Raw genomic sequence first — 14,764 nt, 5'->3', positions numbered from 1 at the left:
GCACCTTGTATCTACGCCGTGCGCGCGCACGAAGTCAATCAATCATATGCGCTCACGTGTTTTTATCGAACACCAAGATGCCTCGTCCGCCTCGTCCGCCTCGTCCGCCTCGTCCGCCTCGCCCTCTCCCTCGACCCGCGCCTCCGGATTTCAGATTTACCGAACCGTGCTTGTGATCCGGATCTTCGGTGTCCAAGCCCCCGTTCGCGCCGCGCGGCTTCGGAATCTTCGATTTAGGCAACTTCTCGTTCACCTCTAAGCGCTCTATCGCTCGCGAGATCTCCTTCACCTCTGTCGGAGTCGACTTCTTCCCTCTTCTCTCCTCGTCATTCTTGTTCTCCGCCTTCGCCGCGGGTGCCGGTCCGCGGCGATAATCAGGATCGTCCAAATCCTCCAGCGAGCCGCGAACGCGAGGCACGTCATCCTCCTCCCCGGAGCTCAGCGCGTCCAACTCCAAGCCGGCGTCGCCCCGCACGCCTTTTCTCGACCGCGCCTTCGCGTACTCCTTCTTCCTCGCAGCCTCCACTTTCGTCGCGTGTTTCGCCTCCTCAACCTCCAGCGCCGCCTTCAAGAACGAATATCGTCCCGGATTCTTCTTCGCCAATCCCGCCGCGTCCGCCATTCGCATCTCCTCTCGAAGCTCCAGCAACTCGTTCGACGCCTTTGCGCTCGCGCCGAGGTCTCGCGTCCGCCTCCGCGGTCCCGTCGTCCCGCTCTCTCGCTCGATCCGCTCCCGCTCTCGCCGCTGAAGCTTCCTCGTCTCATCGACGCGCGTCTTCGCGATGTTCGCCCGCGTGCGCTGCTCCCACTCGCGCTGCGACCGCGCCGAGGCTTTGGGATCGCTCGAGAGCTTTCGTTCCCTCTCGGCTCTCTTCCGCGCCTCGAACGTGGCCGCGTCCACGACGGCGCCGGTGGAGGCGTCGAGGGGACGGTAGGTGAAGGTGCCGTCGGACTCGCGCGTGCGCACGAGGTCGGCGCCGCCGACGCGGACGACGTCCGGCATGGGCGCCGCGAGGCGCGCTGTGCGGCGAACGCGCGGGGCGAGCGATGGAAAGAATGCGCGCTCACGATACACGACTACGACGTTCGAGCGGTGATTCGGGACTCGGGGCTAGATCCGGTCGCTCTCACGCTCGGGCGCAGGACGAAGGGGGTGAATTGTTCGGCGAGCGCGCTCGGACACTTCATGGGCCGCATCGTCTTCGAGTTCAGACACGTGCACGCGATGGACGCGCGCGCCACGCACGTGACGCCGTCGACGTCGTACAGAGCCTGGTGAAAAACGATTTGAATTCCTCGACTCTTGAACTCGACGCACGACCGGACCTCACACTCGGGGATTGCGTTCGGGCGACGACGCACGAGCATGCGCTCGGCGAAACGCGCGTTGAGACGCGAAACCACCACCACGACGCCGTGCGTCTCCTTGAGGTGTTGAAGTGCGCGTGCACCTCCGATTGCATCGGTGCGACCGCGCTCAAAGAAGCGCAGCACGTCGACGTGTGACAACTCATCCTCTCCCCAAGACGCCTCTCCGCGATACACGCGCACGGGCGTCGTCGCGAAACGCTCCTCTGGCGTCCATTCCGGCGTCTCCACCGACGTGAACGCCTCCAACGCGTCATCACGATCGACATACGTCACGTCAGCGCTCAAATATACCGTCTCCTCGTCGTTCGCGTTTCTCGCGATCTGTCGCACGACGGCGCGTCTCTCGCTCCCGCTCGTCGATACGACCTCCATCACCTCCGACCTCACCGCGATCTCATCTCCTAAAACAGCCGGTCGCGCGTACTTGCACTCATCTATCGCTAACACGCGTCCACGACCCATCGCCTTCGCCGCGTCACCATCCGCCGCGCCCCCGTCCGCCGTCCCGAGCGCCTCCGCCGCGTTCGCCAACGTCGCAAAGTAATTCGCGTAAAACACCACCCCGTACGCGTCGGTGTGCTCGATGTACACCGACGACACCGACGACTCCGCGGTCGCCCGCGTCGTCCGCGCGCGCCGTTCGCGCGCGCGCGCGGACGCGCTCGAGCGCGCCTGTGAACTTTCCGCGCGCGCGCCGTTCACGACCCGTCCGCGCGCTCGCCGCGCCCGCGCGCTCGACGCGACCGCGCGCGCGGGCGACGTCGACGTCGCGGACATCGTCACCGCGTCGCGCCCGGCGTCGGCGTCCGAGGCGTCGTGTGCGGCGTCGGACGAGGCGTCGACGCGTGCGATCCCGAACCCGTAGGAGATATCGACGAGTCATGAATCGAGAAAGAGTCCCTACACGACGCGCGCGACCGCTCGAGCGCGAGACACGTCGACGCGTCCGCGCGCGCGCGCGAGAGATGCTCGACCGCGACGGGACGGTGGATCTGCGACTGCGCGTCGCGGGACGGGAGGCGCAGCGCGAGTTGTGGGTGACGTGCGAGCCGTTCGAGACGAGTGATGAGACATCGCGGAGAAACGACGACGACTCGGTGGAAAACGACGACGACGACGACGACGACGACGGGCGAGGCGCGAGCGGACGGGAGGGGACGCGGCACGCATCGATGCTGCGCGAACTCGGACGCGGCGAGGACGGGGTGACGATCGTGGGATTTTGGGAGACGCGCGGGACGCCGGACCCGCTCGCGGCGCTGCACTTCTTGTCGAGGCGGAGCGCGGGGGCGCCGGCGTTTCGATGCTCGCCGAAGAGTGGGTTGAACGACGATTTGAAGAAGGCGATCGAGGATTTACACGAGGAGATGGTGCGAGAGAATAAGAGCGCGGTGATGCCGCCGACGAGCGGGGGACGGATGGGCGAGCTGCACCTGGTGGCGGTTCCGGACGCCGAGACGGTAGCGGCGGGCGATGGCGATCGCGGTGCGCGTAACCCGAAGACGATGTTCGTGGCGTTTCAGACGGATGAGATGGCGCCGGCGTACGCGCAGGGATTGCTGAAGCATAATCGTTTGGTGGTGGTTTTGGATTTGGACGAGACGTTGGTGCAGGCGACGACGCTGCACGCGTTGGACCGCAGGATCGAGACCGCGCGGTCGAAGATGTTGAGCTTGATGAAATTTGATTTTAACAATCCCCGTTTGACAACGGTGATGATTGATGAGGTGAAGAAGGAAAAGCAAGCGTGCGAGACAGCGCTTCGAAGGTCGCAGTTGGATCGTCAAATGTTGATGCAATTCGTCACCGAGGGCGCAGTGACGGTGAATAATCGACGTTCGGTGACGATTCCCGAGATTGAACCTCTGTCGAACGGTATGCAAAGGCTTCGAAATGTCATCCGAATCCCGAGTCCGCACACGAAGGGGGCGATGCTGGCGTTCACGTTGATTGATCCGAGCAGCCCGGCGACGGCGATGCTGGTACACATTCGCCCTGGGTGGGGCGAGCTGCGCTCGTATTTGTCCGGATCTGATCGCGGCTCCAAGCGCGCCGAGACGTTCGTGTGCACGATGGCGAATATCGACTACGCGCGCGAGATGTGCAGGCTGCTAGATCCGCACGGCACCGTGTTTGATCCGGCGCAACTCGACAAACGCATCAAGTCGGTCAAACCGGACGAACTCAAGTCTCTCTCGGACACGTGTGGGTTGCACTTTCCAAGCGAGCTTGCGGTGATCGTCGACGACAGAACGGCCGTGTGGGAGCCGAGCGCACAATCACACATCTTAGCCGTGACGCCGTTCATGCCGTACGGCACCGATGTTGAGTTTGGTACGGGAATCGAGCAGAACGAGGCGAGTGGATCAGGAGGCGTTCTCGGCAAGGTACAGAGCATGCTGGAGACCGTTCGGTTGCGTTGGCACATGGACTACGGCAAGTTTGCCGCGAAAGCACGCATGCACGTGCACGATACAGCATCGTTCGGAGCCATTCGAGCTAGGAAGGTAGGCGAAGGGGAAGACCAGCCGACTTCAACGGGAACATCCGTCGACACGTTGCGCGCTGAGCACAATCGCAAAAAATCTGAGCGACTCTTCTACCCTCCGAATACAGGAGACCTCCTTCAGCCCTTGATGGAAATCGAAGCGAAAGATGCGGCGTTAAACATCGCGGAGAGAGGTGGTGCGACGAGGGCAGCCGCTGGTTCGGGCTCGCGCCTCGCCGCCGCCCTCGGGGTGCTTAGTAGGCCGAAGAACAACGCTAAATCTCAACAGAAGGTTTGCGAGCAAGAGGTTGAAGAACTAAAGGTCGACATTAAGTCCGAGCCAGAAGACATGTTCCCGGCGTCGCTGTTCCGGGAACAGCGGAAGAGCGCGCCTGAGGAGGTCAAGCCTATGCACTCGACGATGGATGATACACCCACTGCGAAAGCTCCAGCCAAACAAGCAAAGAGTAGCCCGCAGAAACCTCTGTCCGGTACCAAGCACGGGCGCGATACGGATGTCTCGGACTCAAACTCGGGGACAGAGCCCGAGTCTGAATCCGAACCAGAAGTGGTCGAGGACGAGGAAGAGGAGGAGGAGGAGGAGGAGGAGGAGGAGTACGAAGAGGAGTACGAAGAGGAGGAGGAAGAGGAGGAGGAGGAGGAGGAGGAGGTCGATGGAGATAAAAACGACGATGACGAGCAACCACGTTCGAAGGAGCCCTCAGGGAAAAATATCGCACGTTCAAAACAGGTGAAGCCCGCAATAGCGAAGAAGCCCGCAGCGAAAAAAACCGCACGTCCAACAAAAGTCTTTAGGGTGGGCAGTCGGGCGTCGAATCGATTATCACAGTCGCAATAGAATCCGTTTGCAATTATCCTAGCGCTAGCTCTACACAACTACCATGAACGTGCGTTAAATTAACAGTGCCCTGTTGTTGGCATTTAAAATCCACCAGAGTCACGCTTTGGCTTGCCACCTCGCGCTCCCCGACGACCTCTGTCGTCCTCGCCGCCGCCATCGTTCCGTCTGGGCGCAGCTGCCGCGACGGCAATATCTGGGTTTTCTTCGAGTAAGACCTCCTTGCGACTTAATCTCGTCTGTCCTCGGTTATTGATCTCGATGACCTTCACGTCCAGCAACGCTCCTTCAGCCGTAACATCAGAGACGTTTGGGACGCGAGAGACGTCAAGCTCACTTATGTGAACCAAACCTTCCATGCCGGGCAAAAATTCGACGAAACAACCGAATTCAACAATCTTCTTAACTTGGCAGTTACGGTAGATCTTCCCAACCTCGGCTTCGACGGTTAAAGCTGCGACCATTCGCGCAGCTTCGTCGACATCCGCGCCAGCACCCCCCGTGATGAACACCATCTCCTTTTCCTTATTCACGTCAACAGCGGCACCGGTCTTTTCAATGATACCCTTAATAGTCTCACCACCTTTACCGATAACCTTGCCGATGAATCTCTCCGGAACTGGTACGGAGGCCATCCGTGGGGCGTACTGGCTCGCCGAGCACGCGGGCGGCGGGTTGCACTTGTCCATTTCGCCCAGGATGTGCACAAGACCCTTTTGCGCTTCTTCGAGAGCAGTCTTCATGACATCAATCGTAATGCCTTCGACCTTGATATCCATTTGGAAAGCTGTGATGCCGTCTGCGTCACCAGCGACCTTAAAATCCATGTCTCCGAGAGCGTCTTCAGAGCCCAAGATGTCCGTGAGCACGATGGGCTCGAGCTTTTCACCACCACCCGAGGCTTCGGATCCCAAAATCAAACCCATGGCGATACCCGCCACTTTCCTGCGATGCGAAAATGATGATGGTCAATCGATGAATAAAAGGCAACGAGTTCACACGACGAAAAGAAAATGTCCGCGGGCACGCTCTGAGTGAAGCAGGTCAGCTCGACGAATCTCCCACACTTCACGAAAACGAGCGATTACGCTAACGCACGAAGCGACACAATACGTGTCGCGATGCGTTTTAATGTTGCCAAGTTATGACTCGATCTCTCTCCATACATCACGGAAGCGATGCGACGGAGAGCGTTCTTAAGGACCTGGCTTTTGCGAGACGCACAGGAAAAAAAATCAACAAGACGTACCTTTTGAGGGGAACTCCCGCGTCAAGAAGCGCGAGCGTACCGGCGCAAACGGTTGCCATAGAAGACGAACCGTTGCTTTCGGTGATGGTGCTTTCCATTCGACATACGAACGGGAACTCCTCTTGAGAGGGAATGATTGGGGTGAGTGCGCGCTCAGCCAAGTTGCCATGGCCAACTTCACGGCGAGACGCGCCGCCGATGCGACCTGTCTCGCCAACCGAAGACGGCGGGAAAAAGTAATGCAACATAAATCGCTTGTCTTCGGTCTTTTCGATGTCATCGACACGTTGAGCGTCTTGGTTCCCGCCCAAGGTTGCGACACCAATGGCTTGTGTCTCGCCGCGGGTGAACAGTGCACTACCGTGCGTACGTGGAAGAAGACCCGCCTCGCACGCAATAGGCCGAACCATTCTTGTCGTCCGACCGTCTTGACGGCGACCCTTGGTACGGATCGTGTCACGAAGAGCGCGCGATTCGACCTTCCCACACGCATTGATGACAGCTGAGGCCTGTTGGTTGCGAAAAAATCAGGACATCGTCAGTTTCTCTCTCGTGATGTCGACGCCGGGAATTTACAATGCGTGCAAAGGGCGGGTCCAGAAGTACTCGGCTGCGAAACCAAGGTGGGCTGGTCGCCCGTTCAAAGCATTCACGTTTTTATATGCGCTCGCAGTTGAGCCGCAACCAACAAATTCTCGAGAGAAACGGTTACGGCGTATCGGTAGAGCGCAATCGAGTTCGCGAGAAGGAGCGAGACGGCGTAAGCGTACCTCATACTGGTCCTTCAGAGCCTCGACGGCGCGCTCGCGCGCCGCGCCAATCGTCGCGCCGCGCACTTGCTTGATTGGAATAACGATGGCCTCGGCGAGCTCTGCCCCGACAAGAGCCTCCACGGCCTCGTCCACACCCTCGGGAGGGACGATAAGCTTTTCGTTCATCTTCGGCGGAGCCACGGTTTGCGCCCAGGCGTCGATTTCCTTACACGCCTTGGAGACGGCTTCGTGACCTTTCGCGATGGCTCGCAACATTTCATCCGTCGTCAAGAAATCACAAAAGCCCTCAATCATGAGCACCGCCTCGTCCGTCCCCGCGAGTACAAGATCGAGCCTGGACTCCTTCATCTGCTCCTGCGATGGGTTCACGATGGGCTCATCCGAGCCCGGCATGAGTCCGACGCGCACGCCGACCACTGGTTTTTTCAGCGGAATGTCGCTCACCGCCAACGCCGCCGACGCGGCGGTGATCGCCAACGCGTCGGTCGATCGCTCGCCGTCAAAGCTCATCAACCACTGTAAAACCTGCGTATCGTACCCCCATCCCTTGGGAATCATCGGCCGAATCGGTCGATCGACCAAGCGCGCCTTGAGCGTCTCGCGTTCGCTCACCGCCCCGTCCCGTTTCCTAAACCCGCCAGCCGTGCGCCCAGCCGCCGAAAACCGTTCCGAGTAATTCACCGTGAGCGGCACGAACGACCCATCGCCGGTTAATTCCCTCGACGCGCACGCCGTGGCGTAGATCACCGTATCGCCCTCCGAAGCCATCACCGCGCCGTTCGCCTGCGCGCCGACGCGTCCCGTCTCCAATCGCACCCGCGACGCCCCGATCTCGAGCTCGATCGACATCCCGCGTCGAATCGCTTGACCACCGAGGTAGAGTTCATCGATCGCGTGTTCGCTCGATCGTCCGACGACGCGCGCGCGGATCGGCGGTCGCTTCGAGCGATGGGCGCCTATTCCCGCGCGTCCGCGCGTGCCGTCCACGCGCGCGCGTCGCGCGCGAGGCGACGCGCGCGCGGGAACGACGCCATCGACGCGTCCACCGAGGACGGGCATGATCGACGCGCGTCGTCGACGTGTGCGGCGTCGAGCGGCCGCGGCGTCGCGTCGACGTCGAACGTGCGCGATTGATATTTCTATACACCTTCATACATTCCATCATACGTGTCATATGTCCGATGTGGGCGAGGATAAAGTATATACTCGGACGTCTGGCGTGTATGCAAATACATCGAAGGCGGTCACACATCGCATAAACCTATCCTTAGGGTCTCGACTCGCCCTCGGGGATATTGACCGCGCCGACGCGCGCCACGACGACGCGCCCGCGTCGCTCTCGACCGCGACACGCTCGATCGTCCGCGGCGCATCGTCCGTGCTCGTCCACTCGGGCGCGCGCGCGCGAAGAGAGACCGGAACGAGGTCTCGAACGCGATCGACGGCGCCGACGTCGAGGCGGCGCTCGATCGAAACGAATCCGCGCCGCGCGCGAGGGCGTCGATCCCGCGCGTGAGGGACGAGAGGGATGAGCGGAAATGGACAAACACCGAACAGAGGGGTGCCGCAGCCGCGCGCGGGGGCGCACGGGGGGAAAGCGGATGAGAAGAAGGTCATCGCGAGCGCGGGGAACGCGAGCGGGCCGCCGCAGCAGCAATTCATGTTCGGCACGATGGACATGTCGAAGTCGCCGACGGGACAACCGGTGATGCCTATGCCGGGGATGCATCCGGGGGCGAGGCCGCAGATGCCGGTGGGGGGGATGATGGGAATGATGCCGCCGCAGGGTAAGCCCGGAATGCCGGGGATGATGCCGGGTCAAATGTTCGTCCCGGGCGGGGCTCCGTATCATCCCGGGATGATGATGGGTATGCCGCCGATGGGTATGCCGGCGTACGCCAAGCCGCCGGGAATGAAGCCGCCGGCGACGCCGCCGGTGAAGACGGTGAGCAAGGCGATCAAGATTGTGAACCCCAAGACAAAGCAAGAGGTCAAGATTGAAAAGCCGCCCGAGCCCGAAAACCCTGCGACGCCGGCGTCCGATTCGACGCCCGCGCCTCCGGCCGCGGCCGCGCCTCCGGCCGCTCCCGCGTCGCCCGCGCCGCCGGCTCCTACCACGGCACCGCAACCAGCGGTACCGGCGCCCGCGGTGCCAGCGCCGATCAACTTCGCCGCCGTGGCGGCCAAGCCCGCTGTGCCGAAGCCCGCTCCGGCCCCTGTCGTGCCGAAACCCGTCGAACCGGTCGCACCCAAGGTTGCGGAAGTGGTGAAGCCGGCGGCCCCGGCTCCAGCGGCGATCAATTTCGCCGCCATGGCGGCCAAACCAGCGGCGCCGCCGAAGCCGCAACCGGTCAAGCAAGAAGAAACGCCGGCCGCAACTGAGCCTCCGAAGCACAAGGCGGTGGAAGCGCTCGCGGAAGCCGTTGCCGGAGTGAAGTTGAGCAACTCTGAATCCGTCTCCAGCTTTGCTTCCGACGCGGCCTCGGACGCCGACTCAGACAGCGGGCAACTCTCGCGAGTGCAATCCGCACCACCGCCGGTGACCGAGTTCACGCTCGTCCCCAAGCCGGCGGACGGGAAGTACAGCGTCGAAGAGCTCAAGGCAATGCGCGATGCGCCGATCGCGAACACCAAGCCCATCAACTGGGTCGTTCCGGATGACATTGACTACTGGCCGGTGCCCGGCTTCATCTGCCCACCTGGCGTGCAGTCCTTCGGCGGCGGTGGCGGTCGCGGCGGTCGACGCGGCGGTAGCCGTGGCGGTGGTGGCGGTGGAAAGGTTGATGACAAATGGGCGCATCGTCAGCTTCCCGCGGGCGAAGGAGGACGCCGTGGAGATCGTCGTGGTGGTGGCGGCTACAATCAAACCCAGTACCGCATTCCGGCTGGCGAACTCCCCAAGCTTCACAAGACGGATAAAAAGTACGTCATCGGCACCATTGACGACGAAGAAGAGAAACGACAGCGTTCATTCAAGGCGATTCTCAACAAGCTTACTCCGGATAACTTTGAGAAGCTCCTCGAGAAGCTTCTCGATGTGGGCATCACTGAAGCTGCGACGCTCGTCGGACTCATCGGTCAGTTGTTTGAAAAGGCGCTTCAAGAGCCGACCTTCTCGTCGCTCTACGCCGAGCTTTGCCGCGTGCTCTCTGATCGTTTTATGAACGAAGGCGTCGAATTTTTAGATCCAACTGCGCCTGAAGGACAACAGAAGATTACCTTTAAGCGGGTTTTACTCAACAAGTGTCAAGAAGAGTTCGAGACGAGCGACAAGGCAATCGCTCGCGCCGAGGCTGGGGAGGACGAAGAAGAAGAGACAAAAGAGGGTGAAGAGGGTGAAGAGGAAAAGGAAGAGAAGAAGAAGGAGCTTGAAGACGGCGAAATTGACGAGCCGCCCAAGGAGAAGACTCCGGAGGAACTTGAGATTGAGGAGCGCCGAAAGCAGTTAAAGCGTGACGATCGACTCCTTCAAGCACGCAGACGTATGCTCGGTAATATTCGTTTCATTGGTGAATTATTCAAGAAATCTATGCTTACCGAGCGTATCATGCATGTGTGCATCCAGAAACTTCTCGGCGCGGGCGAGAAGACTCCGAGTGAAGAGGACGTCGAAGCATTATGCAAGCTCTTGTCCACGGTGGGCAGTCAACTCGATCATCAGAAGGCCAAGCAACACATGGATGCTTACTTCAGAAGTGTGGATAACCTTAGCAAGTCGAGCGAGCTGTCTTCTCGTCATCGCTTCATGTTGCAAGACGTCTTGGACATGCGCGCCACGGGATGGCGCGAGCGTAGAAAACAAGAGGGGCCGAAGAAGATTGCAGAGGTGCACCGCGATGCGGAACGGGCTGCGATGGAGCAGACACGTCGTGCGGGCGTCCGTCCTGAGCGAAGCGGCTCCTTCGGTGGCCCCATGTCACGATCCGACAGTCGACGCGGAGGCGATTTTGATCGTCCACCGAGCCGAGGCTCCGGTCGAGATGAACGCGACCGAGGCGGCTTCCAGCGATCTGATTCTCGAATCGGATTCGGTGGCGATCGTCGATCCGGTCGTGACGATCGTGGCGATTCTAGACCATCGGTTGGCCGCGAGGTTGACGCACGTTCGAGCATTCCGCAGCCCCGGAGCTCGATGGCGCCGTCCGCGGCCGCAGTCCCCGCTCCGAAGGCTGCCGCGCCTGAAAAGAAAGCAACTGCAGAAGTGGACGACGATACTTTTATCGCTGAACGCAAGAAGATCACCGAGTACTTCTACGACGACAAGGATGCGGCCGAGGCCGTCAAGTCGATCTCTTCGTGGAGCCCTCGGCAAGTCGTCGGTTTCGTCGAGTACTTTTTGACCACGAGCTTTGAACGCCGAGACATGGACTGGGACGCGGCGTACGGTCTCCTTCGTGCGCTAGCCGCCAGTGACGGACCGATGTCCGGCGCGCAGTTGATCGAAGGGTGCGCGCCGCTCTTCAACAACATTGAAGACATCCTGTGCGACTTGCCCAAGGCTGGCGACCACATCGCCGCCTGCATCGCCGGTCCCGTCCTCGATGGCACGTGTTCGCTCGTCGATCTCGCCGCCGCGCTTCGCAAGGCCACGCCCGATGGTGAAGAGCCCGGGTACGCCCTGGCCGAGGGTTTCGCCCTCACCCTCTTCTCCCAGGTTCTCTCGCACGCGCAGCGCATCGCCGGGGACGAAGAGAAGATGCCCGCCCTCTACAAGGCTTCTGGCGTCGCCCTCAACGACCTCCGCGGCGACGCGGACAAAGAGGACGACACCGTCGTTCCCAAAATCATCGAAAAACTCGCGTTGAAAGGAATCTAGAGCTCGCATCTCGAGCGTCTTGTAGTGAAATCCGAGCGCCTCGCGCGTTTGCCGCCTCGGGCAAAAAGCACTTTTTGCGCGTCTTATCCTTTTCCTGCCAAAAAGCGTCGCAACCCGCGACTACGTAGTATACATCGTCTATCCCTATAAACACGACTCTCGAGAAAAACACCCGGGAGTGCCACCCCAGAAAAGCCACTGTGGCACCGCGTCGCTGCCACGTCGTCCCTAGGACGAGGCGCGCGCGCCTTGATCCCCGCTCGCGCGCGCGCGCTCGTCGACGCACGCGACCGATCGCGCGCGAACCCCTCGGTCGATCGACGCCGTTCGAGCGACGTGCGGGCGGTCGCGCGCGCGCGCAGAGACGCCGACGCGCTTTCGAGGCCGCGCACGGCGCGCGCGGAACGCGTGCGTGGATTCTCGCTCGTGCGCGCGCGCGCGAGTGGTTTTCTGCGCCGATCGCGCGCGCGCGGCGCGCGGTTATTTTCGTTCGTCGTTCGAGCGCGCGCGGGGCGTCGACGGGGACGACGCGGCGCCGGGACCGGGTGGGCTCGACGGGAAGGGGCACCCGGGAGTGGTAGACGCTGTCAAGGGGAAGAACTCGACGAAAGAGTTGAAGGGGCGATGAACGACGCGAGGACGACGTCGACGAGGCGGATGACCGGAGATCAGCGCGGGACAAAGGCGAACTTAAGCGTGGACGTGGCGACGAGGGACGGACGCGGGCGCGAGGTTTCGCCGACGTCAGCTCTGGATGGATCGTACAACGGAGCGCTCGGCTCGTTCGATAGCGGACGGTCGAATTCCACGGATGAAGTGGAGGCGCCTAACGATATGGGTGAATCGAGAGGTATTGAACGAACGCGTTCGTCGGATATGGAACTGTCGAGATCGGCGTCGCGACAGCACATCGATCGATTGCTCAGCGAGGCGGTGACGATGTTTCATCGGGACGGTCCGCTGGTAAATCCGCTCGAGCGCATTCCGAGTGCAAACAGCATGGAGATGCGAATGCGGTTCGTGTGCGAAGCGAAAAAGTTCGAGTACGGTCTATTCTGGGAATTCGAGGGTAAGCAGTCGCTGCTTTGCACGTCCAAGGTGTGCATCTCAGATCAGGCTGGCGTGAACTTATTCGTCGATACATCCTTCACCATGTTCAATCGATTCAGCATGGGTTTTGGCATGCCTGGTCGTATCGGTTACACCGGTAACTATGAGTGGCACGAAGACGTGCGTCAGCTCCCAGCATGGAGCTTTCAACGCAAGCGACAAGCCGAGCAGGCGAAGCTGCGCACCGTGATCGGCGTCCCACTCGAAAATGGCGTCGTGGAGTTTGGCACTCGCGAGACCGCCGAACACACCGTGAATACGGTTCAATATATTCAGAAACTCTGTCAGATTATGAAACCAGCCAGTGAATAGAATCCCAAGGGGAGGATTTCGAAACTCACCCATTTTTTGCCATGGTTGGATCTCGTGTACGCCCGCGTGCTTTATTTACTCTGCCCTCAACTTGGGCTCGCTTCAAGAACCGACTAGTAGACCCAACACCGGAAATGTATCAATAATATTTTTAAACGTTTTCCATATCACAATGAATTCTCAAAGCTCGTCGTGAACGTCCTCGCGCGCGGCGTGCGATAATTTTTCAATCAGAGCTCGGAGGATCCGCTTCTCACGGATGCGAAGCCCAACGGCCAATTCTCCATGACGCGATTGTCGCAACTTCATCTCGATCTGAGCGCGCTCAAAAACAGCCAAGTCTTCATTTTTCAGCGCCCGGGAGAAGTCATTGACGGCGTTTTGAATCGTCGACAGCGCGGCTGCGTCCTGATCAGCCGTAGTCGGGTAACGATTGAGACGCTCTTCTAAAATACGTTTGGCGGCGGCTTTAGAGACGTTTCTCGGGATACCCCCCGGGCCTATATCGACCTCTCGCCCGTCAGCGAGCTCGGCGTACGCGGCAAACGCGTCCAAACTGCTTTCAGTTGCCGAAAACGACATGCACACGCGGAATGGAACGCTGTAGCCAGCTCGGCGAACTTTTTCGACGTATCGAACGTCCGGCTCGAGAATGAGCAAAACGCAGTTTCGCGCGGAGTTTTCGTGAACATTCGGTAAATAACCCACGTGCTGAACGGCTTCGCCGTTATTCCAGCCACCGTAGCGTTCACAGATTTCCTCCCTCGGTGCGTAGTCACGTTTGGCGTACACGACCACCTCATCGGCGTGCGGATCGTACACTGCAAACGCGTCGTCAACGCCGTCTGCCGCACCTTCGCCGTTGACATCTCCATCATCACCCGTATCCGCACACTCGCGAATCATTTCAATCACCGGAACGAGAGCTAGTCCGCTTTTACCGCTTATCCTCGTGGCCCTGGCGTGAACGACCGCCCACGCCCATCGGAACGCGTACAACGTTTTCGCCGCCCCTTTTTTAAAGACATCCGTGTGCACGTCGAAAACCCTCTTGTTCAACGCGCCCCACACTTTCTTCACCGTCTCGAACTCCTCCATGATGTCCCTCTCGTACACGTCGCTCCCCGCCAACTCCTTCACCGTCTCCGGACTCCAATGCGCCGGCGTCTCGAATTCCTCCGGCATGGTCCGAAAGTACGATCGAAACGCGCTCTCCGTCCCCAACTCGAACCGCTCGTACAGCAAACACAACAACAACGCCGTCTTCTCGTCCTCCCCGTACTCGCTTCGCATCGTCGACAGGACGCCTCCTAATCCTCGCTCGTCGCTCGTCGAGTACCGACTCGGATGCAACGTCTCGTTCCACGCCACACGCGCGTACGCCTCCCCTCGTTCCACCGGCGCCGCATCCGTCTCCAACCCATGTCTCTCACCTGTCACCGATCGCGCGAGATCCATCGATCGCGGTCGCACGCCGCGCGCGAGATCCACGCCGCCGCGCGCGCGCGCCGCATCCATCCATCGTTCCACCATTCGTCCTCGATCCAGCGCGCCCAGCGCGCTCGGGATCATCGACATCGTCACCACCATCGTCACCACCAAAGTCGACGCGCGCGCGCGCCGCGGCATCGCTCCCCCGCGTCGCGCGAACGCGATCGATGACGCGCGCCGAGACATCGCGCGCAGTCTCAACTTTCGAAACTTTCTCCATTTTCTAAACCCTAAACCCTAAACCCTCGTTCCAGGTCCACACGCACGGCGGCGCCCCCGACCGCCCCTCGCCCCT

At 60.6% G+C, this 14,764-nt stretch overlaps 7 protein-coding genes across 7 annotated transcripts; 3 read left to right on the top strand and 4 right to left on the bottom strand.

The window, feature by feature from the left end:
* Window positions 1-52: 52 nt before the first annotated feature.
* Window positions 53-1,003, bottom strand: OT_ostta03g00810 (unnamed product; the record flags this gene model as incomplete). The annotated part of the gene is made up of 1 exon (XM_022984683.1): window positions 53-1,003. The coding sequence occupies one exon, from the start codon at window positions 1,001-1,003 to the stop codon at window positions 53-55; it is 951 nt and encodes a 316-aa protein (XP_022838423.1).
* A 74-nt stretch (window positions 1,004-1,077) lies between these two features.
* Window positions 1,078-2,148, bottom strand: OT_ostta03g00800 (Thioesterase superfamily; the record flags this gene model as incomplete). Its single annotated transcript, XM_003077942.2, has 1 exon — window positions 1,078-2,148. The coding sequence occupies one exon, from the start codon at window positions 2,146-2,148 to the stop codon at window positions 1,078-1,080; it is 1,071 nt and encodes a 356-aa protein (XP_003077990.2).
* A 104-nt stretch (window positions 2,149-2,252) lies between these two features.
* OT_ostta03g00790 (NLI interacting factor) lies at window positions 2,253-4,718 on the top strand (the record flags this gene model as incomplete). The annotated part of the gene is made up of 1 exon (XM_003077941.2): window positions 2,253-4,718. One exon carries the CDS (start codon window positions 2,253-2,255, stop codon window positions 4,716-4,718), a length of 2,466 nt encoding a protein of 821 aa, XP_003077989.2.
* Window positions 4,719-4,801: 83 nt separating this feature from the next.
* OT_ostta03g00780 (Polyribonucleotide nucleotidyltransferase) lies at window positions 4,802-7,799 on the bottom strand (the record flags this gene model as incomplete). Its single annotated transcript, XM_022984682.1, has 3 exons — window positions 4,802-5,663; window positions 5,968-6,476; window positions 6,738-7,799. The coding sequence occupies 3 exons, from the start codon at window positions 7,797-7,799 to the stop codon at window positions 4,802-4,804; spliced, it is 2,433 nt and encodes an 810-aa protein (XP_022838422.1).
* Window positions 7,800-8,268: 469 nt separating this feature from the next.
* Window positions 8,269-11,556, top strand: OT_ostta03g00770 (MIF4-like, type 1/2/3; the record flags this gene model as incomplete). Its single annotated transcript, XM_022984681.1, has 1 exon — window positions 8,269-11,556. The coding sequence occupies one exon, from the start codon at window positions 8,269-8,271 to the stop codon at window positions 11,554-11,556; it is 3,288 nt and encodes a 1,095-aa protein (XP_022838421.1).
* A 624-nt stretch (window positions 11,557-12,180) lies between these two features.
* On the top strand, window positions 12,181-12,978 carry OT_ostta03g00760 (Transcription factor MYC/MYB N-terminal; the record flags this gene model as incomplete). Its single annotated transcript, XM_003077934.2, has 1 exon — window positions 12,181-12,978. One exon carries the CDS (start codon window positions 12,181-12,183, stop codon window positions 12,976-12,978), a length of 798 nt encoding a protein of 265 aa, XP_003077982.2.
* Window positions 12,979-13,158: 180 nt separating this feature from the next.
* Window positions 13,159-14,556, bottom strand: OT_ostta03g00750 (Rubisco LS methyltransferase, substrate-binding domain; the record flags this gene model as incomplete). The annotated part of the gene is made up of 1 exon (XM_003077933.2): window positions 13,159-14,556. One exon carries the CDS (start codon window positions 14,554-14,556, stop codon window positions 13,159-13,161), a length of 1,398 nt encoding a protein of 465 aa, XP_003077981.2.
* Window positions 14,557-14,764: the final 208 nt, after the last annotated feature.

Source organism: Ostreococcus tauri, assembly GCF_000214015.3.
Source record: "Ostreococcus tauri WGS project CAID00000000 data, contig chromosome 03, whole genome shotgun sequence".
Classification (NCBI taxonomy): Eukaryota; Viridiplantae; Chlorophyta; class Mamiellophyceae; order Mamiellales; family Bathycoccaceae; genus Ostreococcus; species Ostreococcus tauri.
The sequence above is the reverse complement of the archived record's forward strand: the minus strand, read 5'-3'. Positions and strand labels throughout refer to the sequence as shown.